Raw genomic sequence first — 21,569 nt, forward strand, 5'->3', positions numbered from 1 at the left:
CAGCGCTGGTGAAACCTGACGCTGCTGTGCGAGGCGGACAGCTGGAGCCAATGGGGCCAGCTTGTCTTGGCCAACACTGTATTGTGATGAGAGAGGCTGAGACAAGCAGCTGCCCCACCACTGTCGGCACCACCTCAGGGGAGACCACCACAGACCCATGAATCCTCTGTCGCTGCTGGAAGAGGAGGACAACCCTCCAGCCCACCGGCTGGCGGAGCCACAGCAAAGCAGGAGAGAGGTACGAGGGCTGGTGGGAATGATTTGGGAAGACTCAGTCCCTTGCAGTACGCATTCGGGCTCCTCTGCGCTGCCAACAGCGGTGCACGGGACCCTTGATGTCCTCCCTGTCCTGCTGCCTGCACTTCCCATCACCACCCCGGTTGTCGGCAGCGAGGAGGACGCGATCGGCTCACCCGGCCCCGGCTGAAGTTCACCCCACCGTGGTTACACATTGCTCACTCTGGCCGGGTGATTTTAACAGAGCGTGGAGGAAGAGGGTTGTTTCACTCCCCTGGCAGAGCGGCAGCATGAAGCAGGTGGACCTCCCCGAGGAGAATGGCTTCAGCGAGGCGGTGGCCACTGGCCAGCTCGATCACACACCCGGCACCTGCGGAAAGAAACGCCACTGGCTTCGGCGCCTGGTCCCGGACAACTTCTGGGAGGATGTGAAGAAGCTGCTGGTTCTCGCAGGCCCTCTGGTAAGAACCTTGTGAGGAGCCCACTGGCACGCTGGGGTGGCTGTGACCGCAGGCGGATGCTGCAGGCACCCAGGGAGAGGGTCCCTCGGCCAGCAGAGCCCAGCCGATGCAGGACCTCAACAGCTCCTGGAGAAGCCAGACCCGGAGTGCTGCTAAATACCCATCAAGGGGGCTCAAAACCTCAGCTCTGAGGGATTGGATTGCTTGACTTAGTTAGATGCGCTCAGCTGAATGCATACCTCCCATCCCATGCGGTGCTCCGATCCAGAGGTCTCCCTCCAGCGCTGTTGTCTCTGATGTTCACCTTTCCTTTTTACCTGCACTCAGATCCTGATCCAGCTGCTGATCTTCCTGATACACCTTGTCAGCTCCATATTCTGTGGCCACCTGGGCAAGGTCGAGCTGGCCTCCGTCACGCTGGCCATCGCTGTAAGCATTCCAGGGGGCTGCTCCGGCGCTGGGTGCCAGCTCCCACTCGCTGATGCTGGGATGTGATATAGGATGGAGGCAGATAAGGATAGGAAATTTCAGATTCTCACTTTTCCTTTTAGCCCCCTCTTCCTACCTAGAAGTCTTAACTGCTTGCATTCTCTCTTTGTTTATTTTAACTCCTGGTTCCAGGTTATAAACGTAACTGCCATCTCTGTGGGATACGGTTTAGCTTCAGCATGCGACACCTTGGTATCACAGGTAGGTAAGAGATGCTGGAACTTGTCCTGGCCGCAGGGGGGGTTTCCAGCTGATACTGATGTTCCCCATCTGCACCTGCAACATGAGGCAGCTTATCCCCTATAACACAGACCTTTGTGCTCCTCTTGAAATACCAAATCTTTCCTGGTCCTTCTCCAGGATGGTCAGGGCTGCTCCACGCTCTGCAGTGCCCCCAGTACCAGCATAGCGGAGCTCACCCCCCGCCCTTTACCTTGCAGACCTACGGCAGCAAGAACCTGCTGCGCGTAGGGGTGATCCTGCAGCGTGCCACCCTCATTCTCCTGCTCTGCTGCTTCCCGTGCTGCGCCATCCTCATCAACATCGAGCAGCTCCTGCTCCTCATCCGCCAGGACCCTGAGGTGTCCAGGTCAGGTGGCCCAGACACCACCTCCTCGTCCCTCTCCGGCGTGGTGGGGCTGCAAGGGAGGGAGGAGATATATCCAGGCCCCCTTGGCTGACCATACCTCTCGTGTCCCCCCAGGTTAACCCAGCGTTACGTGATGGCATTTGTCCCTGCTCTCCCGGTGAGTTGTTTTCCACCGCAGCACCACAGCTCCTGCTCACCATTGGCCTCATTTCATCCACTAATTTCCTTTTCAGGCGGTTTTTCTGTATAGCCTGGAGACAAAATACCTGCAGAACCAGGTGGGTCCCACAGCCCTTCCACCCATGGAAGGTCAGCCCCAGCTGAGGGCTCCGCTTAACCATGCACTCAGGGCTCTTCATACTCACTGCTCTTGGCGGCAAGGCAGCATTTGTCCCCACGACCGCCAAGATGCCCTCGAGAAGCTCTAACCCTGGAGATCACCCCATCCCATGGCTGGTTGTACCCATCTGCCTGATGGACCTCCCTTCACACTTCCCCGTGTCAGGGATTTACCTCCAATACACTCGTTTTCCAATCAGGCAACATCATCAGAAGTGTAATTTTTGTCTGGGAAAGCTGCCGAGCGCGGGGCTGGTGAGGACCTTCGCACTGCTCTCCTAAAGCTTTTGTGAAGACGCCGCAGTCCCCATCTCCTTCTCTTTGCAGATGATCATGTGGCCACTGGTGCTGAGCGGGGTCGTCGGCAACATGGTCAACGTGATCGCAAACTGCATCTTCCTCTACGTGCTCGACTTGGGCATCACGTGAGTAGCGCCTGCATCCCACGGAGGGGAAACACAACACCTGGCAATGGCAAGGGACTCTTCACGGATGTTCTCACCACCAGGTGTGGCTGAGCATCCGGGGCACAGCAGGACATTACGCTCCAGCACCCTGAGGCCAGAGAGACACCAGCGGGATGCTGACAACTTCTCTCATTTCCTTTGCAGGGGCTCTGCCTGGGCCAACACCGTTGCTCAGTATTCACAAACCATTTTCTTGTTCCTGTATATTATAGGCAAGAAACTCCACGTGAAGACCTGGGGAGGTAAGGGCATCTCCCCAGCTTCCTCCCGTTCCCGCTTTACGCCAGTATTCATGAATCTTCCACCCATTCCATGGAGCGATTTCTCTTAGTCCTGACAGTGAAACATTAACCCCAGCCTGGTACAGCCCAGGAAAGCGGTGCTGCTCCGGTGGCAGCACGTCATGCGCAAGTGTTGGCAGAGCACCGTGCCAGGCAGGAAACATTAATTCTGGAAAAATGAAACTTTCTGCTGAGGCTTTGTACGGTTCAGCCTCAAAGCCGGATAAGCACAGATGTAAGCATGAGGTTGTCCTTAGACACTCTGCTCCGGGATGGATGAGCTGAGGGTTGCATCGCTCCGGCCCACAGGATGGCATCAGCAGATCTTGTACGCGTACGCTGTGCTGCTGGAGAGCACATGGAGCTGAGGAGCATTGCCTTTGGTGGCTCTGCAAACAGGAACAGCATCTCCAGCTGCCTCTGGTGCTCTTAAAGATGCAATATGTGGGAAGTCTGGTCCTTCATCAGGTGACAGTTGTCCTCTCCACAGGCTGGTCCAGCGAGTGCCTGCTGGAGTGGGACAGCTTCATCTCCCTGGCTATCCCCAGCATGCTCATGATATGCATCGAGTGGTGGACCTACGAAATTGGGAGCTTCTTGATAGGTCAGTGGAGAGGGGCAGCTGCAAAGAGGTGGACAGGGTGTGACCTAGAGCGGCATCACAGGGCTGAGAGCAGCTCTCTGCTGGGCACCTACGTGCAGCGCTGACCCTCACCTCTCCTCCAGGCCTGCTGAGCGTCGTAGAGCTCTCTGCCCAATCCATCATCTACGAGGTGTCCGTCGTTGCTTTCATGGTAAGGGCTGGGGGTTATTTCCAAGCAGGGCTCCTTAGGGACAGTCCAGTACAAACATCCAGCGAAAACCAGCTCTAGCAAATCCTGGTTTGCCCTCTCTGCGCTTAAGCCTCTCCTTGCTCCTGCCTTTCTCTCCCATGGAGATGATTTCAATAAAATCCTCAACGCCACCCCCCATTCCCTGCTGAATGGTCCCTCTGCCGTTGCTGCGATGGCCCCGTTACCTGGACGCACACGTGAGCCTCTTCCCTGTGCTCACAGATCCCCCTGGGGCTCGGCACAGCCGCCAGCGTGCAGGTGGGGAACGCGCTGGGTGCCGGTGACATCGAGACGGCCAAGAGATCCTCGTCCACCAGCCTGCTCTGCACAGGTCAGGCCACCCAGGCGCCACGGAGCCTCTGCTGGGGCTGCTTCCAGGCACAGCGGGAGCAGGGAGAGTTTGCAGTGCTCTGCCCGTGCCACACACCCACATCCCCTTTTCTCCCTTGGGCTGTGCCCGAGCTCCCTGGCACGGTCAAGCTGGGCGCAGGGCTTCGTTTTCTTTTTCAGGTGGGTTTTGCGTAGCCGTGGGGGTCATTTTAGCTGCCGCGAAGGATGTGCTGGGATACATCTTCACCCCTGACAAGTGAGTGCTCCCAGCTCCCAGGCTCAGGGGATGAGGTTGGTTCCCAAAAGCGATTTTTGGCACTTCTCTGTCTCCAGGGAGATCGTTGATTTGGTGGCCTGGGTCATGCCCGTCTACGTTGTCTTCCACTTGTTTGAAGCCATGTGTGTAAGTCCCCAGGGATGCTGCTATGCTTTCAGTAGGGAGCCTTGGTGCTGAGCAGGTCACTTGGGTGAGCGTCCCTCAGGCTGCACGTGGCCACCAGCACACGCTCCAGGACCGTGCAGAGCTCCTGGTGTCCACCCTTAGAAACACCGAGGGCATAAAGAGCTGCCAAGCCATGGGATGAGGTCCTAGAGGGGTCCCGGGGGGCTGCAGAGGGGTCCTGCTTGGGCCTACAAGGGTCCCAGGGGATTCTAGAGGGGTCCTGGGTGGCTGCAGAGGGGTCCTGCTTGGGTCTACAAGGGTCCCAGGGGATTCTAGAGGGGTCTTGGGGGGCTCTGGAGGGTCTTATGTGTCCTAGAGGGGTCTTGAGGGTCCCTAAAGGGGTTCTTGGTGTCTCCTAATGAGGCCTTGGAGGCTCTAGAGAGGTCCTGGGGGTCTGAGAAGGGTCCTGAGGGTCCCTAAAAGGGTCTCTAGAGGGGTCCTGGTGATCCTGGAAGGAACCTGAGGGGCTCTATAGGGGTCCTGGGGAGCCCTAAGGGGAACCTGGGGGTCTCAGAGGGTTCCTGAGTATCTTGGGGGTGGGGGTCCTGGGAGTCCCGTGCAGAAATAACTGGGTGGAGATGGGGAGCTGGTTGTTCACCAGGCTAGCTGACCAGCCCCCAGGCTGCGGCAGAGCCCCAAACTCAGCCAAAGAGGTGGTGGCAGCCGTGGCCCCAGCCTCCCTCCCCCTCCTCGGCAGGGTGCCTGCAGCGGGGTGCTGAGAGGCATAGGCAAACAGAAATTCGGTGCCATCCTCAACACCGTGGCCTACTACGGCATGGGGCTGCCCCTGGGAGCCGTGCTGCTCTTCGTGGTCAAGATCGGAGTCATAGGTACCCACCCTGGGGACACGACTCCCCACAGCCCCGTCAGCGGGTCGCCACCACCTCCTGCCTGGCTCTGCAGGGCTGCCGGAGACTGGGGGGAACTGGGATGTTCCCCACAATGACTGAGAGCCTCTAATGGCCCTGGAAAAAAGCAATCGCTGCCAGGTCTGCCAGGCAGCCGCGCTGCAGGCGCCCACAGCCACCCCACCCCGCGCCCCTGCTGACCTCGGTGTCTTTCCCTTTCTTGGCTCGCTGTCCCGGCTGGGTTTGCTCCGGCCGCAGCCCCTGGCTGACGCTGGCGTGCCCTCGGCAGGCCTGTGGCTCAGCATGCTTGTCTGCGTCTCCATCCTCTGCACCTGCTTCGTCGTCTACATCGCCCGCATGGACTGGAAGAAGGCAGCCGAGGAGGTAACCCACGCACCTACGGCATCGGGCCCTGCCAGCGGGAAGGACCTCAGCGCCTTGGCTGAGATCTCAGCGGGATGAGGCGGCATCACAGGCTTGATCCCGCAGGCCAGGGCTGTTCTCCAGTGTCCTCAGCAAAAAGCCAGCGCTTCTAGAACCCTGTGCTCAGCTCCCGCCCCACATACGCACTCAACAGCCTCAAAGTTTCCCTCTGCACCTTGTGTCGCCCTTGGTTGGGGGACATGAAGCACAAAGCAGCCGGAGCAACTGAAGCTCAGGGGAGGTTCAGGGAGGATATCAGAAAAAAATTCTTCACGGAAAGAGTCATCGGGCACTGGAACAGCTGCCCAGGGAGGGGGTCGAGTCACCTTCCCTGGAGGTGTTTAAGGAACGGGTGGATGAAGTGCTGAGGGACATGGTTTAGGGAGTGTTAGGAATGGTTGGACTCGATGATCCAGTGGGTCCTTTCCAACCTGGTGATTCTATGATTCTATTCTACGATTCTAAGCTGGCAGCCCTGAGCACCACCTTGTACCCCAATAGCTCCGGGGTTTCCACAGCCGTCCTCTTTCAGCTACACAGTGCCATTTGAGCCGGCAGCGTGCGCTCACAGCCCAGAAGGCCAACCGTATCCCGGGCTGCATCCAGAGCAGCGTGGCCAGCAGGGCGAGGGAGGGGATTCTGCCCCTCTGCTCCTCTCTTATGAGACCTTATCTGGAGTATTGTGTCCAGTTCTAGAATCCTCAATGTAAGAAGGAAATGGAGCTGTTGGAACGGGTCCAGAGGAGGCTACAGGGATGACCAGAGGACTGGAGCATCTCCTGTAGGAGGACAGGCTGAGAGAGTTGGGTTTGTTGGAGAAGACTCAGAGAGGATCTTATAGTGACCTTCCAGTACCTGAAGGGGCTACAAGCGAGCTGGAGAGGGGCTGTTCATAAAGGCTGGTGGTGATAGGACAAGGGGGAATGGGTATAAACTGGACAGGAGCAGATTTAGACTGGACATTAGGAAGAATTTCTTCACCATGAGAGTGGTGAGACACTGGCCCAGGTTGCCCAGAGCAGTGATGGCTGCTCCATCCCTGGAGGTGTTCCAGGCCAGGTTGGATGGGCCTTGGGCAGCCTGATCCAGTGGGAGGTGTCCCTGCCAATGGCAGGGGGATTGGAACTGGATGATCTTTAAGGTCCCTTCCAACCCAAACTATTCTATGATTCTATGATTTCCAGGCAGATGCTCCCCACAAGAGGCAGCACCTTGGCTTTGTTGAGGGTTTCCCACACCAGTGCTGCTGCCTAAACCCACAACCTTCCCTCCCCCAGGCTCAACATCGTGCAGGAGTGACCCAACCACCACCAGCGGAGCCGAACGCAGGTCCCGAACCCTCCTCCAAGGAGCTTCCCTGTGGTGCAGGGCCAACCCCGCTGCCCCACGCTTACCCCCCTGCCACGGCAGTGCGGGGCTGCGTAGGTATGGCCACAAGCTGGGTTTGACGGGATGGGGAGCTGGGCACTGCATGCCGTGGTGGCTTTGGGGTCAGGAACAAGCCCACCAAATGGGGGGGGGCAGCATAGTGCTGGTGATGCCCTCAGTTACCGGGAAAACAGGAATTACAAGGGTGGGCTTGGAAGGGTGACAGAGACAGGCAGGGGGGATGACCTGGAAGGATGGGGCATCCCGGGCAGTTCTCACCTTGCAGATGCTGGGTCTCACCAAAGCTCCACTAATTGCCGGAGATCTCCATGCTCCGGGCTGATCCTAACACGCTTTCAGACCTCAGACAAAGCCTTCCCAAGAAACCCCTCAATCCTCCCAAAAGCCCTCAGCGACGCCGCCTCATTCTCTTTGCAGCGGGAGTGGACGCGCAGAACGGCATCGTGCTCACGGGCATCACCAGGATGGAAGGACAAACGTACCAGCTGGAGCCCCAAGAAGCCACCACACGTGCCACATCCTCTCTGGCCACTGCCATGACCCGCAGGGAGCTGATCATCCGGCGCGGGCTGGCGGCGGCCGCAGCCGTGGCAGTATTTGCCCTCGGCATTGTCATAAAGCTGACAACCAGCACACACTGACCCACACCAGGGACTGTGGGGACTTTGTTCTGGGGGCAAAAGCACTTCCTGATGGCCATAGAAAGCACGGACTGCCCAGTGAGAATCCAGCACTAACCTGTCCCGTGGGAGCCAAAAGGCTCTGTCAGTATTTGGCAGCATCTGCTCGGCCACCACTTTGGAAAGAGTCCTCTGGCTGCTCCAACACCCAAAACACTGCTCCGACACCCAAAACGCTGCTCTGACACCCAAAATGCTGCTCTGGGCTGCCCAACGCACACCAAGCCTGTGGGTCTCCCCCTCCAGCATACGTTGCCAGCTGTCCCCCAGCAGCTGTCACCCAGCAGAGCCCAACTCACACTGCTGCTCGCTGACAAACGCCTAATAAAGAATAAATCCAGCTGGACGTGGCTCGGCTCCTTAGGGTGGAGGCTGAGGGCAGGGCTCGGGCTGGGCAACATCCTGCACCGGATGGGCTGCAGCCCTCGTGGGAGTTGGGGGCACATGGGTCTCGCTCAGGTGGTCTTTGTGGTAGAACAAAGGTTTTATTCAGCAAGGGCAGCTTCCAGTTATAGGTTTGGGGGCAAAAGAGTACCAATAAATCAATAAAAAAATGGAAATTCAATCACAGCTGAGCTGCTCAGCCGCTCTAGCCAAGGGCTCTCCCACACCTGGGGCTCTCGTTGCTGCAATGTTGGCCCCAAATTCAGTGCAGCAGTGATGGCCTTTGGCTCTCCTCAAGTCCTTGGGGCAGCGTGGCCACAGCTCAGAAAGCCTTTGCCGTCACCTCAGGCAGCCTTTGCACACCTCGAGTGGCTAAAGGTAGTGTCCCCTGCAATAAGACATCAATGGGTCAGTTGTGAGTCCTTTCAAGCGTGGGATATTGCAGGTTTTTAGTGGCTGCGGGGGACAACCAGCCTGGACTGTTCCCAGCAGCAAGACCCACCTTTTCTTAGGGTTATTGTTGGTATAGAATGGTTTGGCTTGGAAGGGACTTTAAAGATCATCCAGTTCCAACTCCCCTGCCATGGGCAGGGACACCTCCCACTATGTGGGAGACAGCTTTCTGTGGGGATCACCAAGATGTTACATAGATAAGAGGCTCAGTAATCACTGACTTTGTTTTGATACCCTTGTGACGATCAATTTTCCTGCTTCCAAGAGCTTTTAGATAGCTCCTGTTGGCAAAGCAGAGCAGATGCTGCCTCCTCCTATCAGCCACCGCTCCCTGCTGAGGCACCACCAACAGGGAAGGGCTGATTCGATTCCTGTGTTTCAGCAGAAGGTGGAGCCTTCAGCTTGGGGCTTCTCTGCTCTAGATAAGTTTCGTTTCCTTCTGACTCTTCAGTGCATTTGCTGCCTTGGAAGAGAAGAAATTGCAGCAAAAAGTAGTTCAGCACTAGGAGTGCAGGGAACGAGATACAGGTCCGGTGTGGTGCTGGTTGCCGGTCACCCCTCTCGTGAGAGGGACAGAAATGAGGCTGAGTCCCACCAGAAGGGAGCAGAGCCCAAGACAATGGGGTGATGGAGGCTGAGACCCGGTGGGGCTCGAGGGACAGAGATGGGAGCGCACACTCAATGTGGAGAGCAGAGACCCAAAGCTCACCTTTGCCACCAGCACTGCCACAATCCCCAGCAGGGCCAAGATGACCAGCCCCACTCGACCCTTCTTAAACTGCTTCAAGAGGAAGAACTTGACCCAATCCATCCTCACCTGGATGTTGAGTGGGTGCCACTCACATCCCCTGTTGTTGTTGAGTGGGGGACAGGCCGTGCCTTGTTTAGTCAGACAGGTTGAGGGTTGCATTACTTAAATCACAAAATCCGCTCAGCTGGGACAACCACAACATGAAAAGGCTTCACCAGAGCAGGACGGGTTAGAGACAGCAATTCATCAAACCACACCTGGGGTGCTCCTCAGCCCTCCCACCTGAAACACCCAGAGCCATTGTGTAAGGGCAAAGGTGACCCTGACCTAAATTCCTGAGCTGGCACAAGAGAGCCGTGAAGAAACAGGCAGGTAACCAGCATCCACCAGCACGGGATGGCCAGCTGAGGTGCACAGGGAGATGTGTGACCCCAGAGACCTTCAGCAGGAGACCAGGACCCTCCAGCAGCTGTGGGGCAAATCATGGTCCCCCGAGAGCCAAATGCTGTGATTCACATGCAAAGGGGAGCAAACAAGGACCCTGTAGAGAGCTGTGCCTTGCACCAGCCACGTTCAGGACACTTCCACAGCGCAGCACAGCCCAGACCCACCTTCTTGTTGTTGGAGAACACATACAGGGCCAGAGGCTTCTCCCGACTGTTGATAAAGTCAATAGCTTCATCTATGCTCTTCACGGCCGCAACACATCACGGCCACCGCTGGGAGCCAACAAACACAGCCCACGCTCTTGTCCGGATCTGAACAAACCCCAGGCTGGTAGCGCCTGCACGTGGGAGGCAGCCTGGGGATGGATTTGCCCAAGACAGGAGAAACAGTCCAGCGCCTCCACAGCTCCCGGCACCGCCTCAGCCCACACCCTGCCTGGCTCCAGGCTCCCTTGGGCAGCCTCTTCTGCCGGAGCTCTGGGGGATCATAGAATTGTTAGGCTGGAAAAGACCTTTGAGATCATCAAGCCCAATCGTACCCGTCCACTACTAAATCACATCCCTGAGCACTTCACCTTCCCATCTTTTAAACCGCACCAGGGATGGGGACTCAACCAGCTCCCTGCGCAGCCTCTGCCAGTGCCTGAGACGCTTTCCGGTGAAGAAATTTTTCTGAACGTCCAATCTGAATCTCCCTTGGCATAACTTGAGGCCATTTCTATCTCCATCATCATCACTTGGGAGAAGACACCAACACCCACCTTGCTACAACCTCTTTTCAGGCAGTTGTAAACAGTGATAAGGTCTCCCCTCAGCTTCCTCAGGGTTAAGCAACGCCAAGTCCCTCAGCCACAACTCCTAAGATCCTTCCCTACGAGCAGGACTTCATCCTGCTTGACATCATCACGCTGGGGACCCGTGTGCCGGGGCAGAGGCACCTTGCAATGCAGCTGTGATGTTTGGCCAGGCTGTGGTGAGAGGTGGGAGCGGCAGAGGATGGGCAGGACTCCCTGGGAGACTGCAGGGACTTAACTACGCTCAGATTATTATTTAAATTCTCAGTGTTTATTTAGTACTTGCAAAATAGATCATTAAAAAGGCTTAGCACATGAATTTTCACCAGACATGAACAAATCCCACTTATTGCACAGTAAATATAGTTTTCTACTCTATATTAATTGCATTTTAATAATAGTTTTTAAATTTTCTTTATTTAAACAGTATTTCTATGGTCCTTTCACCTTAAATTTCTCCAGCAACCTCTCCCCAAGCTAGAACAAGCCCCTTATTATCTCTCAGCGCAAGGCTATAGCAGACCCAGAAGCCTGAACACAAAGGAGTACACACTCTTTTAGGAACTGTTTTCCCTTGGAGGAATCTGTCCGGGAACAGGTTTGTAGTGGTTTTGGCTGGGATGGAGTTAATTTTCATCATAGGTGCTAAGTTTCTTCATCGTAGGATGATGCTGTGCTTTGGATTGTGATCAAAACAGCATTGGGAGCACAGCCATGGTTTAGCTGTCACCAAACAGTGCCTGTAAAACATTAGGGTCTCTCTTGCCCAACTGACTCCAACTGACCAAAGGGAGATTCCAGACCCTACAATGTTGTTTGTGCTCCGTGATAAAAGCTGGAGGGAAGAAGGGGAAGAAGAGGAAGGCGGGGGGACCATTTGGAGTCTGGCATCTGTCTTCTCAAGACACTGCTACATGTGACGAAGCCCTGCTTTCCCAGGGATGGCTGAACCCCTGCCTGCCAAGGGAAGTAGCGAATGGATTCCTTAATTTGCTTGGTTTGCACACGCCGCTTTCACTTTACCTATTAACTGTCTTTATCACAACCTACAAGTTTTCTCACTTTCACCCTTCCGATCATCCTCCTCACCCCACGGGGGCAGTGAGTGGCCACGAAGGGCTCAGTGTAGGTGAACCCACCAGAGGGTACTTGTGATTCCCACTTCTCTAAACAGTCCTGAAAGTTCTTTTGCACGAGCATAAGATACTCTTCTTATCAGCAAAACACAGGCGGGGCAGGTAACACCGTCACTATTTTCTAACTGTCAAATAATTCCTACAGACATGATGAAATCCAGAGCCTCTCAAAGGGCATCAGCCTGCACCTCCTGAGCAGCTGCAGACCATCCCGCTTTGGGGAGACCCATAAATATTTCATCTCAATTAAACAGCAGGTGGGAACCTCACTAGGTTTACTCATAACCACCACTATCGGTGAAAACCATCAGGCAGCACAGTCTGTCTCAGATCTGTCACCAAGAGGGTGGTTGTTCAGAGCATAAGAGAACACAGACCATGGTGAAAACTGCAGGGAAAGCACTGTAACCCAATCACAGCTGGACTTACACTCCTTTTACTCACTGAAGGAAGGTAAGCGGTTTGAAGCAAGACACTGTGTGTGTCCCTGGAAGCAAGGCTCTGCAAGGCATGAGGTGGAGGTAGGGACTGGTATTTCTTGCTCTGCAGTCCTCCTTTTGAGAGCTTGTACCTTCTGATCCCTCTGTTTCGGTATGTTTTTTTAGTAAACAGGAGTCCGAGCCTTCTCTTGGTTAGTGCCTCTCCAAGGCTACTCCGTGTGCTCACAGCTCACTGAAACAACCCCAGACAGAAGAAAATAAATGACTTCTCAGCTTAAGGAAACAGACACAAAGCGAGCACTCGGAGTACGACTTGCACATGGCGCCTTCTCCTCTCTTCAGTAGTAAACGATCTGTGAAAGCAAAACACCACATCAACATCCTGTGGAGGATTTGCCGAAACAAAACCAACTCCCTCTGCTTTTGCCTGAAGCAAAGCCCCTTCTCTCTGAGGGTGATTTCCCCGCAGTCGGGCTTGCCTGCCTCCTGCCCCCTCGGCATGCACTGACCGCTGGGTATCTCGGATGCCGTATGAGCTCCGAGCACTGCCAGGGAAAGAAAAGCATTGCTCTCTGGCTCCAAGGGAAACCTGCAATCCCCACATTCGCTATTCTAGCCCGATCTCAACTCAGGACTACACACAGGAGAAGAAAAAGGCTCCTACCTCACTGTGACAGCCACAGCAGTGCTCTGAAACCTGCTCCTCCTTACCACACACTGAGCCGGCCCAGCCTCTGAACAGCCAGCACAATCAACAGGGCTTTTCTCTTCAGCACAGACTGGTGATTCTGAGAAAACCCAAATGTTTTCAAGATGCTGTGAGTTTCCCCGCTTCGCTGAGAAAACATTCACCTAGCCAGGGCCTGCCTCCCTGGCCGGTGCTTCCAGGCTGGAGCCATTTGTGGGCTCTTACACATCTTCCTGGACTCAGATATGCAGAAAGGTTATTTCTCCCTGCTTGTTGGGCTCCTGCACATCTCCTTGCGGTAGTAAAAATACACAACAGACTCAAGGATAGAGTCCTGATCCACCCTGCCATCTCCTGTCCTTCAGTGGCTGCTCCCTTAATCCTACTAAAGCCCAGGATGGATAGCTGGGGTTTGCAAGATGCCGCCAGCGCAGGCACACAGTGTCTGGCCCACCAGCCGCAGAGAGCAACCAGCAACCACACTTAGAAGTTTAGATCTTACCCCTCCGCTTCAGGAGGCATCTCGAGTCCTCTAGCCTGCACCAGCAGGCTTCTGCCTCCTGCAGAGAGGGGAGGACACACCACCCTTCCACACTACCCAGTCGGAAAAAGAGCAGGGAAAGGAAATAATTGAGCTAAGGTCAGATGGGGGCAGCAATTGGGGGAGGAACAAGAGCTTGTTGGAGCCCTTGGCTTTGACACAGTGTCCCTTCCCCAGGGCATGATGGCACACACGCACAGCCAGCTGCGCTAGGCTGTGGAGCAGCTCACAACACTGCTAAGCAAGCCCTGGAACTGAAATCACTCCTAATCTGTCCAAAATGTACCAATCGCTGCCTCTGGAGGGAGCTTCTCATGGGCGTCACCCACCAGGGTGGAGCAAAAAATAGTAGAGCAGCCTAGGAGATTTCTCTGAGGACATTTCTATTCTAGGTACTACTCGCAAGAGGGAGAAGCAGATGGTGATAATTTCAGGTGAGCCAGATATCATGAGTCTCAGGACAGAAAAAAACAGGCCAGGCCCCAAGAAAAGGGTGCAGTTCAAAAGAGTGAACTTGCAGAAGATAGGTGAATTGCACATGCACTCATGTAGACAGCAAAGAGACAAAACTCACCTTCATCACCACCGCTGCCACAATCCCCAGCAGGGCCAAGAAGGCCAGTCCGATTTGGCCCTTGTTAAACTGCTTCAAGAGGAAGAACTTGGCCCAATCCACCTTCTTCTGGCTGGCAGGTGGGTACCGGAGTTTGTTCGTACCCTCCATCTTCAGGTCCTTGATCAAGCAGGAGCGGCGGTGGGAGAAGGTCTCAAAACTGTGCTTGCCGTGGTAGGCGCCCATCCCGCTGTTACCTGAGACACAAGCCAGGCATGTCACACCACGGGCTCAGCCTGTCAAACCTTTGGCCGTCAGAGGCCACCAGCAGCACAAGAAACGTCACAGGAAAACCTTGTTGACCTTCCAGCTGCACTGTGTTAACTCCTCTGCATCTCCCTCACTGCAGTTTAAAAGCACAATCTCTCCTCTACATTGCTGCAGAGAGGACAACTCTTCTTTCCTCCCTGTAGCACTTCTCAGTCTCTAAGATGTCCACCTGTACTTTATCCCCCTTCTCCCCAACCTTGTCCCCTGTACACGCTCTCCAGCATTTTGGTGTGTTCCTGCGTGCACTGTTCACTGTGTCTGAGCCATCTCCAGCTCTTCCCTGGATTTACCTCCCTCTCAAAGCCTCGTGCCAAGGCTCCAAGATCCAACTGGTGCTGTGTGAGAAGGGATTCCTGAGGAGCCCTACAGGGTACATCTCTGTTTTCAACTCCAGGACAGCGTGTGCAGTTCACAGCAGCAGAACGTTGTTGGTTCACAGACACCTTGTGAGCACCCTAACACCCAAACTCTCTTCCGCAAAACTCCCGTAGGCTGTTCCATAACCTGTTCCAGCACTCCTCAAGCTGAAGTTCTACCCTTTCTCCTGTAATAACTGCTAACCACTCCAAACGCAGCTAATGTTTTTAATGCACCTTTCACATCAGTCTGCACTAAATGCTTCAGCCTCTCCAAAAACACACTCTACAGCTTTTCTCTTTTGGCCTCTTTCCTAATGTAGTCCCAGAACTTACTGTTATTATTGGGTTCTGCTGTACAGAGACCCTTTGCTGTAACAGGCACGGGGGTACTCGGACACAAACCAACTGCTGCTGTTCCCCGAGTCACCACGTGCACCAAGTAACCCTTAAGGAGCTCCAGTAACTTACCGACACCACCAAAGGGTAAAGTTGAGAGGAAGAAATGCATGATAACATCATTTCCAGTAAAACCCCCACTGGAGGTTTGAGAGATGACTCTCTTGATTAACTGGCAAAAGAAAACAAAGAAACAAAACATCACAAAGGCCCAGACCAGACAAGACTGTGTAACTGAGCAGGACCAGGAGGGGAACTATGAGCCAAGAGGCGACTGGGTTGATCTTCCCTGCTTGATAACTCAGACAAGCCCTTTCCATGCAACGTTAACCGAAGGAAAAATGGAAAAGTTCAGAAGAGGAATGGGAAAGATGGAAACCTGGGAGATTTCCTCCTTAGTAACACATTAAAAGTAATTAAATTAATCATGAAATATTATGTGGCACTGAAGGGGAAATTCAGTGTTTTAGCCTTGTATTTCATAAAGCCAATACAAGCGCAAAGCACTTCAGCAGGAGACCGGGAGCCTCCAGCAGAGCTCTGGGGGCAATCATGGTCCCCTGAGAGCCAAATGCTGTGACTCACATGCAAAGAGGAGCAGACAAGGACCCTGTAGACAGCTGTGCCTTGGACCAGCCACGTTCAGGACACTTCCAAAGGGCAGCACGGCCCAGACCCACCTTCTTGTTGTTGGAGAACACATACAGGGCCAGAGGCTTCTCCCGACTGTTGATAAAGTCAATAGCTTCATCTACGCTCTTCACGGTCAGAATGGGAAGGACCGGTCCAAAGATCTCCTCCTCCATTACCTTTGACTCCGGAGAAACATCAGTGAGGATAGTTGGTGCTAAGGCAAACAGGAGATGGTGTGAGCAGGATGGAAGATGTGGTCAATGACAGGACCTCACCCTGCACGCTGCCTGCATCAACGCATACCACGCAAGCCCCAGACACACACAGGCCCCAGAAGGCACCCACTCCCACAGCAGAAGGTCCCACTCTCTGCCATCCCACCCCAGGAGCCGCCAGCAGCACCTATGAAGCAGGAGGCCTCATCAGTCTCTCCCCCATGAGCAATCTTCTGCCCTTCCAGTAGGCCCAGGATCCTCTTGAAGTGACGCTTGTTGACAATCCTCTCGTAATCTGGAGATGACTTCACGTCTTCCCCATAGAATTCCTGCCAGAGGGCACAGCAGAACCAAAGTGCTCAACACAGCACTCCAGGGTTGCAGCTCCAGCAACTCAGACCTTGCTGTATTGGGGCAATTCCCACAGCGCGAAAAACTCAACACTCACCTGCAGAGTAGCCTTGATGTTGTCCACCACCTGGCTCTGGATGGACGGGTCACAGAGGATGTAGTCTGGCGCAATGCAGGTCTGTCCACAGTTCATGTACTTCCCCCACGTTATCCGCCTACAAGAGAAGGGGAGATGGTTTGTCCATGGTCAGCCCCTTCCAGCCCCCACAGCCCAGATGACAACACCCGAGTGACACCCGCGATCTGGGGACAACGGCCCGCTGAGGGCTGCAATGGCCTGACCTGCAGGCGACGGCCAGGTCACAGTCCCTGTCGATGTAGCAGGGGCTCTTCCCGCCCAGCTCCAGGGTGACGGGCGTCAGGTGCTTGGCTGCTGCTGCCATCACGATTTTGCCCACTGTGGAGTTGCCGGTGTAGAGGATGTGATCAAATCTCTGCTTCAGCAGCTCTGTCGTCTCGGTAACTCCTCCGGTGACCACAGGGTACAGCTCCTACGAGGCAAACAAGAGTCTTGCAGTTACCTCGATTTAAAGCAAATATATCAAGACAGCAGCTCTGCATGGGGTAGACTAATTCATGAGAAGCAACAGAATCTGGACAAATGACAGTGGTAGCAGAGACGTGCTCTGCAGCTTCCCCTGCAGTGGAGTTTCCCCTGCTATATTGTGTCACATGAACTAAACGAAACAGGGGTCGAGGCCAGGGCTGAGGCAGGCTGTGCGCCTATTCATACACAATAACACCAAGGGCACATGTGACCGCCAGGTTCACCCAAGGGCCATTCTCCTTGCCCAGCTCTTGCCCCTTGCTCAGGGGAAGCACCGAGTCCTTGGAGGAAAGCACTCAGTGGAGCAGTAGCCTCAGCGGCACAGCGCAACGGCTGTCAGAACTGTCACACAAGTAGGGGAGAAACACCACCTCCTGCCATGAGCGTGGCGGTTCAGCACGACACAAAAACCTGGGATGTGCTGCCACCGAGCAAATGGCACTCAGTTCTCAGGAAGAGCCAGGCACAGCCAGCACCCAACACAAACTTGTGCTTACGTAGGGGCAACTTCAGCAGTGTCGGTGAGAGCAATGACTGCAGTGAGAAGTACACACCGCCCTTACACAGTCATGCGTGTCAAAAACACTGTCACATGGCAGCAATGGTACGTAGGCACATTAGGTTACACAATGGCAAGAAGAATATGTCAACGTGACTCTCTAAGAGTAATTCAACCCGTCGCATATCACCTGCTTACGCTCCTCTAGAGAAAGCAGGCAACTGATTTGATTCTAACCTGCAGGAGCCTTTTGAAAGCATGACAGATGTTTCCTCAAGACACTCATGTCAGGCGCGTGGCCACACTCACCCGGTCAATGTACTGAGGGAGGAGATCAGCCACCAGCTGAGCCGTGTTCTCGCTGATCTCCGATGGCTTCACCACCACAGCATTGCCTACAACATAAACCCAGCATGGTCACTGAGCCCTCGCACTCCTCTCCTGCTTCCCACAGCCTGCGGCCACGGCCCAAGGGACAGGACCTACACTGGGTCCCTACCAGCTGTGATGGCCCCGATCAACGGCTGCATGATCAGGACGAAGGGGTAGTTCCAGGCCCCGATGACCAGCACCACTCCCAGTGGTTCAAAATGGATGAATGCCTCGTCCCGCATGGTCAGCAGGTTCTTCTTCACAGGCTGAGGGGCTGCCCAGGACGGCAGCTTGTCCATGGCCAAGGCCAGCTCTCCCAGCACGCTCAGGATCTCATGGCTATACGCGTTGGGGCCACACTGCAACGACAGGGAGCTTGGAGAAGGGATGGTAAAGGCACCCACCTCCTGCACCCACCACAGCAGCCTTGGGAGGCAAGGTAAATTCTGCTAATTCAAAGTGTCAGACACTGGTAGCGCTGCCCCAAAGGATCTCTGGCAGAAGACAGGCCAGGTGCGTGGGCTCAGTGTACAGCAGAAGCCAACACCTGAAAGCCAGGACTTGCCCCCACACTTCTGCCTCAGAACCATTTAATGGTTTGGGTTAGAAGGAAACTCAAAGCCCATCCAGTTCCAACCTCCTGCCATGGGCAGGGACACCTCCCTCTGGATCAGGGGCTCCAAGCCCCATCCAGCCTGGCCTTGAACCCCTCCAGGGATGGAGCAGCCACCACTGCTCTGGGCAACCTGGGCCAGGGCCTCCTCACCCTCAAAGTGAGGAATCGCTTCCTAAGATCTGATCTCAATCCCCCCTTTTTTAGCTTAAAACTGTTCCCCTCATCCCATCCCTGCACTCCCTAACGGAGAGCCTCCTCCAGCTTTCCTAGAGCCCCTTTCATTACTGGAAACTGCTCTTAGGTCTCCCTGGAGTCTTCTCTTCTCCAGGCTGAAGAACCCCAACCCTCAGCTTGTCCTCGTATGGAAGGTGCTCCAACCCTCGCATTGTACTTGTGGCCTTTAGCAGACTGGCTCCTCCTCAGAAATCAGCACAAGCCAAGGCAGCCCTTGGCCCTCCTGCTTTCCCCTCAGGGCTGACCACCCTCCATTCAGAGCACGAGGGAGAAACGCCTCCCCACCAACCCAGACCTTGTGCAGATCCGCCTTGAGGGCTGCCAGGATCTCCTTCTCCTTCTCCTGCACCATCCGCTCCAGGGCCTTCAGCTGCCGCATCCTGAACTCCAGCGGGCGGGACCGGCCCGAGTTGAAGGCGGCTCTCGCCTTCCCAACCACCTCCTGCATCCTCTTCTCCATGGCTGCTCAGCACTGCAGGGACAGAGCAGCAACACTCAGCTCCCTATGTGACACCGAGGGCTGCTCAGCGTGGGGCCGCTACCAAGAGATGTCCTCAGGCTGGGAGATGTTCTCCTTCCCCGGGTGGCCTCCTGAGGCACCTCTCAGGGCTCCTGCCCTACCTGCCCAGGCTCCACCAAGGGCGGGCACCTCTCAGCAACACAGCATCTCTGGGAGTGGCTGACACATCCTGTTCTGCAGGAGCTCTCTGCTACCTTTAGACCCACCAGCCATCCTCCCCTTTGCTCTCAGGGATGCTGTCCTACCTGCACAGGCTCCACCAACCGAGCCCAGCGCTGCGAGGAGAGCAGCAACGCGGAGCTGCCTGCGAGCCCTCCCTCCTACAGCTCCACACCCGCTCTCCCCACAGGCCCCGGCTCCCATCCCGGCCCCGGTATCTGCCCCCCTCACTCCCGCCGCCTCTCTCTTCCTCGCTAAACAACTCGCTACACTTTAAAGTTGGAGGAGGAGGAGGGCGGGGAACCGTGTACAGAGCGGGGTGTCGGGCGGGCAGCCTCGCCCCGGGATCCCCGGGACCCCCACCCCGGGCCGCCCCCGCCGCCCACCGGGTCCCGCTCGCCTCCGCCGCTTCCGCCTTCCGGTGACGTCACGGCACCGCCCCCACGCCGGAGGCGGAATGGGAGAGGCCAAAGGGCCACTGCCCCCCTCCCCGAGACGGAATGGGCGAGGCCAAAGGGCCACTGCCCACCCCCCCCCGACCCCCTCCGGCTCCCCCCGCGGAGGCGGAATGGGCGAGGCCAAAGGGCCGCCGCCCCCAGCACAGCCCCGAGGTGGGCGCGCGGTGGTAGCGGCCGGCGCGGGGGTGCATAGCCCGATGGGTCCCCTCTCCCCGTGCTTTGATGGGTCCCGGAGCCGGGGAGCGGCTTTACCGGGCTGCTGTCCCTCCCTCTCCTCCCGCGGGCAGAGCCGCGGCAGCCGGAGCGGTTCCTGCGGAGGCGGGGACCTTCAGCCGCAAGGGTGAGCTTAGCCAGAGCGTGGGTTGAAAGAGCAGAGCCGGGTGAAGAACGAGAACCGGTAACCCTGGATCCCCCCGGGGACCGGTAACCGTCTCACCCAGTAACCGGTAACCCTGGATCCCCCGGGGACCGGTAACTGTCTCACCCAGTAACCAATAACCCTGGATCCCCCGGGGACCGGTAACTGTCTCACCCAGTAACCGGTAACCCTGGATCCCCTGGGAACCGGTAACCATCTCACCGGTACCCAGCAGCCCTGTATCCCCTGAGAAGCGGTGACCACCTCAGCCGGTAACGAGTAACCCTGGCTCCCCATGGAACCAGTAACCATCGCACCGGTAACCGTGCCCCCGGTACCTGCTCCTTCCCCCGTCGCGGCTCTCCCGTGGCTGCGCTGCTGGCGAAGGCTGCGGGCCTGGGCGTGGGGCTGGCACTGGAGCCCAGCGGGTTGTGAAATGCCAACAGATGCATCGAGTGAGAACCCCAGGGGACAAAGTCCTGCCTTGGGTTCCTTATCTAAAGAGGGGAAAATGCCATCAGGCAGCTTCACCCCGTGGTTTTCCCCTACAGAGCAAATGCTGCACAAAATCATAGACTCATAGAACATTTTGGGTTGGAAGGGACCTTAAAGCCCATCCAGTTCCACTCCCTGCGATGGGCAAGAACACTTTCCACTGGATGAGGTTGCTAAAAGCCTCATCCAACCTGGCTTTGAACACCTCCAGGGATGGAGCATCACTAAGCGCCTCATCTTTGGGCAACATTTCCAAGCTCAGGTGCTGGCGAAAGGATCCTGGTGCCCTTCCAGAACTCTCCTGGGGAGTCAGTCAAGGCAAAGCAGCCATTGAGCCCTGGAAACACAGGTGGAGGTTTGTAGGAGGCGAAGTGATCAACAGGAATAGCCATAGACAGTCAAATTAAACTTGATCCAGCATTCGCGTGGAAAACAAGCCAAAGAAAAGCAGTGAAAGGAGCCAGGACAAGGCTGGGCTCATTCCAGTTAAAAATAGTCCTGCCACAACTTGTTCTAAGAAATGCAAGGAGATTATTTGGAAATTACCCCCCAGTTGTTCTGCACTGTTTCTTACACAAGCCATCTATTGCTAATGCTCCTCAGCTCAAACTATGTGCAACGCAATCACAGCCACCACAGACCTCTGGGACACACGGGGCCAGGAGCTGGGGCTAACATGGAGCACATGCTTCCCCCCAGATTTCATGACATTTTTCCCAAGGCTGGAGGATGCCCTTGACCTCAGCAGGCTCCGCCTGAGCCACGACTCCCCCCAGACACAGACCTTGGCTTCTGTGAAGTCAGCTGGCTTTGCTGACAACTCGCGGGCTGTGGCTCAGCCAACACGTGAGCGTTGCACAAATCTCAGCAGTAAACAGTCTGCCGTGGAAAAGAATGACAAGTGACTGCCAATACTTGCACGCAGGAGGCAACGTGTGGAAGAAAAACAGGCTGGGCTTATGGAGCCCTTGCG

At 55.7% G+C, this 21,569-nt stretch overlaps 2 protein-coding genes across 9 annotated transcripts; one reads left to right on the forward strand and one right to left on the reverse strand.

Moving 5' to 3' along the window:
- The first annotated feature begins 92 nt into the window (after positions 1 to 92).
- LOC104057191 (multidrug and toxin extrusion protein 1) lies at positions 93 to 8,170 on the forward strand. 3 transcript variants are annotated; one of them, XM_009558526.2, is made up of 18 exons: positions 93 to 238; positions 519 to 698; positions 1,026 to 1,127; positions 1,320 to 1,388; positions 1,628 to 1,776; positions 1,891 to 1,933; positions 2,010 to 2,054; positions 2,443 to 2,540; positions 2,727 to 2,824; positions 3,354 to 3,467; positions 3,590 to 3,657; positions 3,919 to 4,027; positions 4,207 to 4,282; positions 4,360 to 4,429; positions 5,166 to 5,298; positions 5,606 to 5,700; positions 7,017 to 7,164; positions 7,546 to 8,170. In XM_009558526.2, exons 1-18 carry the CDS (start codon positions 158 to 160, stop codon positions 7,767 to 7,769), a joined length of 1,902 nt encoding a protein of 633 aa, XP_009556821.2. In that variant the 5' UTR covers positions 93 to 157; the 3' UTR covers positions 7,770 to 8,170. The 3 variants fall into 3 exon arrangements, with proteins under 3 accessions (XP_009556821.2, XP_053940952.1, XP_053940951.1); XM_054084976.1 differs by lacking the exons at positions 93 to 238; positions 1,026 to 1,127 and having other exon boundaries at positions 453 to 698; XM_054084977.1 differs by lacking the exons at positions 93 to 238; positions 7,017 to 7,164; positions 7,546 to 8,170 and having other exon boundaries at positions 449 to 698; positions 5,575 to 5,700.
- A 299-nt stretch (positions 8,171 to 8,469) lies between these two features.
- Positions 8,470 to 20,729, reverse strand: ALDH3A2 (aldehyde dehydrogenase 3 family member A2). 6 transcript variants are annotated; one of them, XM_054084982.1, is made up of 12 exons: positions 19,996 to 20,019; positions 18,902 to 19,078; positions 17,884 to 18,115; positions 17,694 to 17,779; positions 16,621 to 16,829; positions 16,376 to 16,493; positions 16,115 to 16,256; positions 15,760 to 15,926; positions 15,152 to 15,251; positions 14,016 to 14,251; positions 12,877 to 13,000; positions 8,470 to 12,565 (listed from the first exon to the last, which is right to left on the reverse strand). In XM_054084982.1, exons 2-11 carry the CDS (start codon positions 19,064 to 19,066, stop codon positions 12,920 to 12,922), a joined length of 1,536 nt encoding a protein of 511 aa, XP_053940957.1. In that variant the 5' UTR covers positions 19,067 to 19,078; positions 19,996 to 20,019; the 3' UTR covers positions 8,470 to 12,565; positions 12,877 to 12,919. The 6 variants fall into 6 exon arrangements, with proteins under 6 accessions (XP_053940957.1, XP_053940953.1, XP_053940954.1 ...); XM_054084978.1 differs by lacking the exon at positions 19,996 to 20,019 and adding an exon at positions 20,440 to 20,729 and having other exon boundaries at positions 8,471 to 12,565; XM_054084979.1 differs by lacking the exon at positions 19,996 to 20,019 and adding an exon at positions 19,672 to 19,801 and having other exon boundaries at positions 8,471 to 12,565.
- Between the last annotated feature and the right edge of the window lie 840 nt (positions 20,730 to 21,569).

The sequence above is a fragment of the Cuculus canorus genome, chromosome 20 (assembly GCF_017976375.1).
Source record: "Cuculus canorus isolate bCucCan1 chromosome 20, bCucCan1.pri, whole genome shotgun sequence".
Classification (NCBI taxonomy): domain Eukaryota; kingdom Metazoa; phylum Chordata; class Aves; order Cuculiformes; family Cuculidae; genus Cuculus; species Cuculus canorus.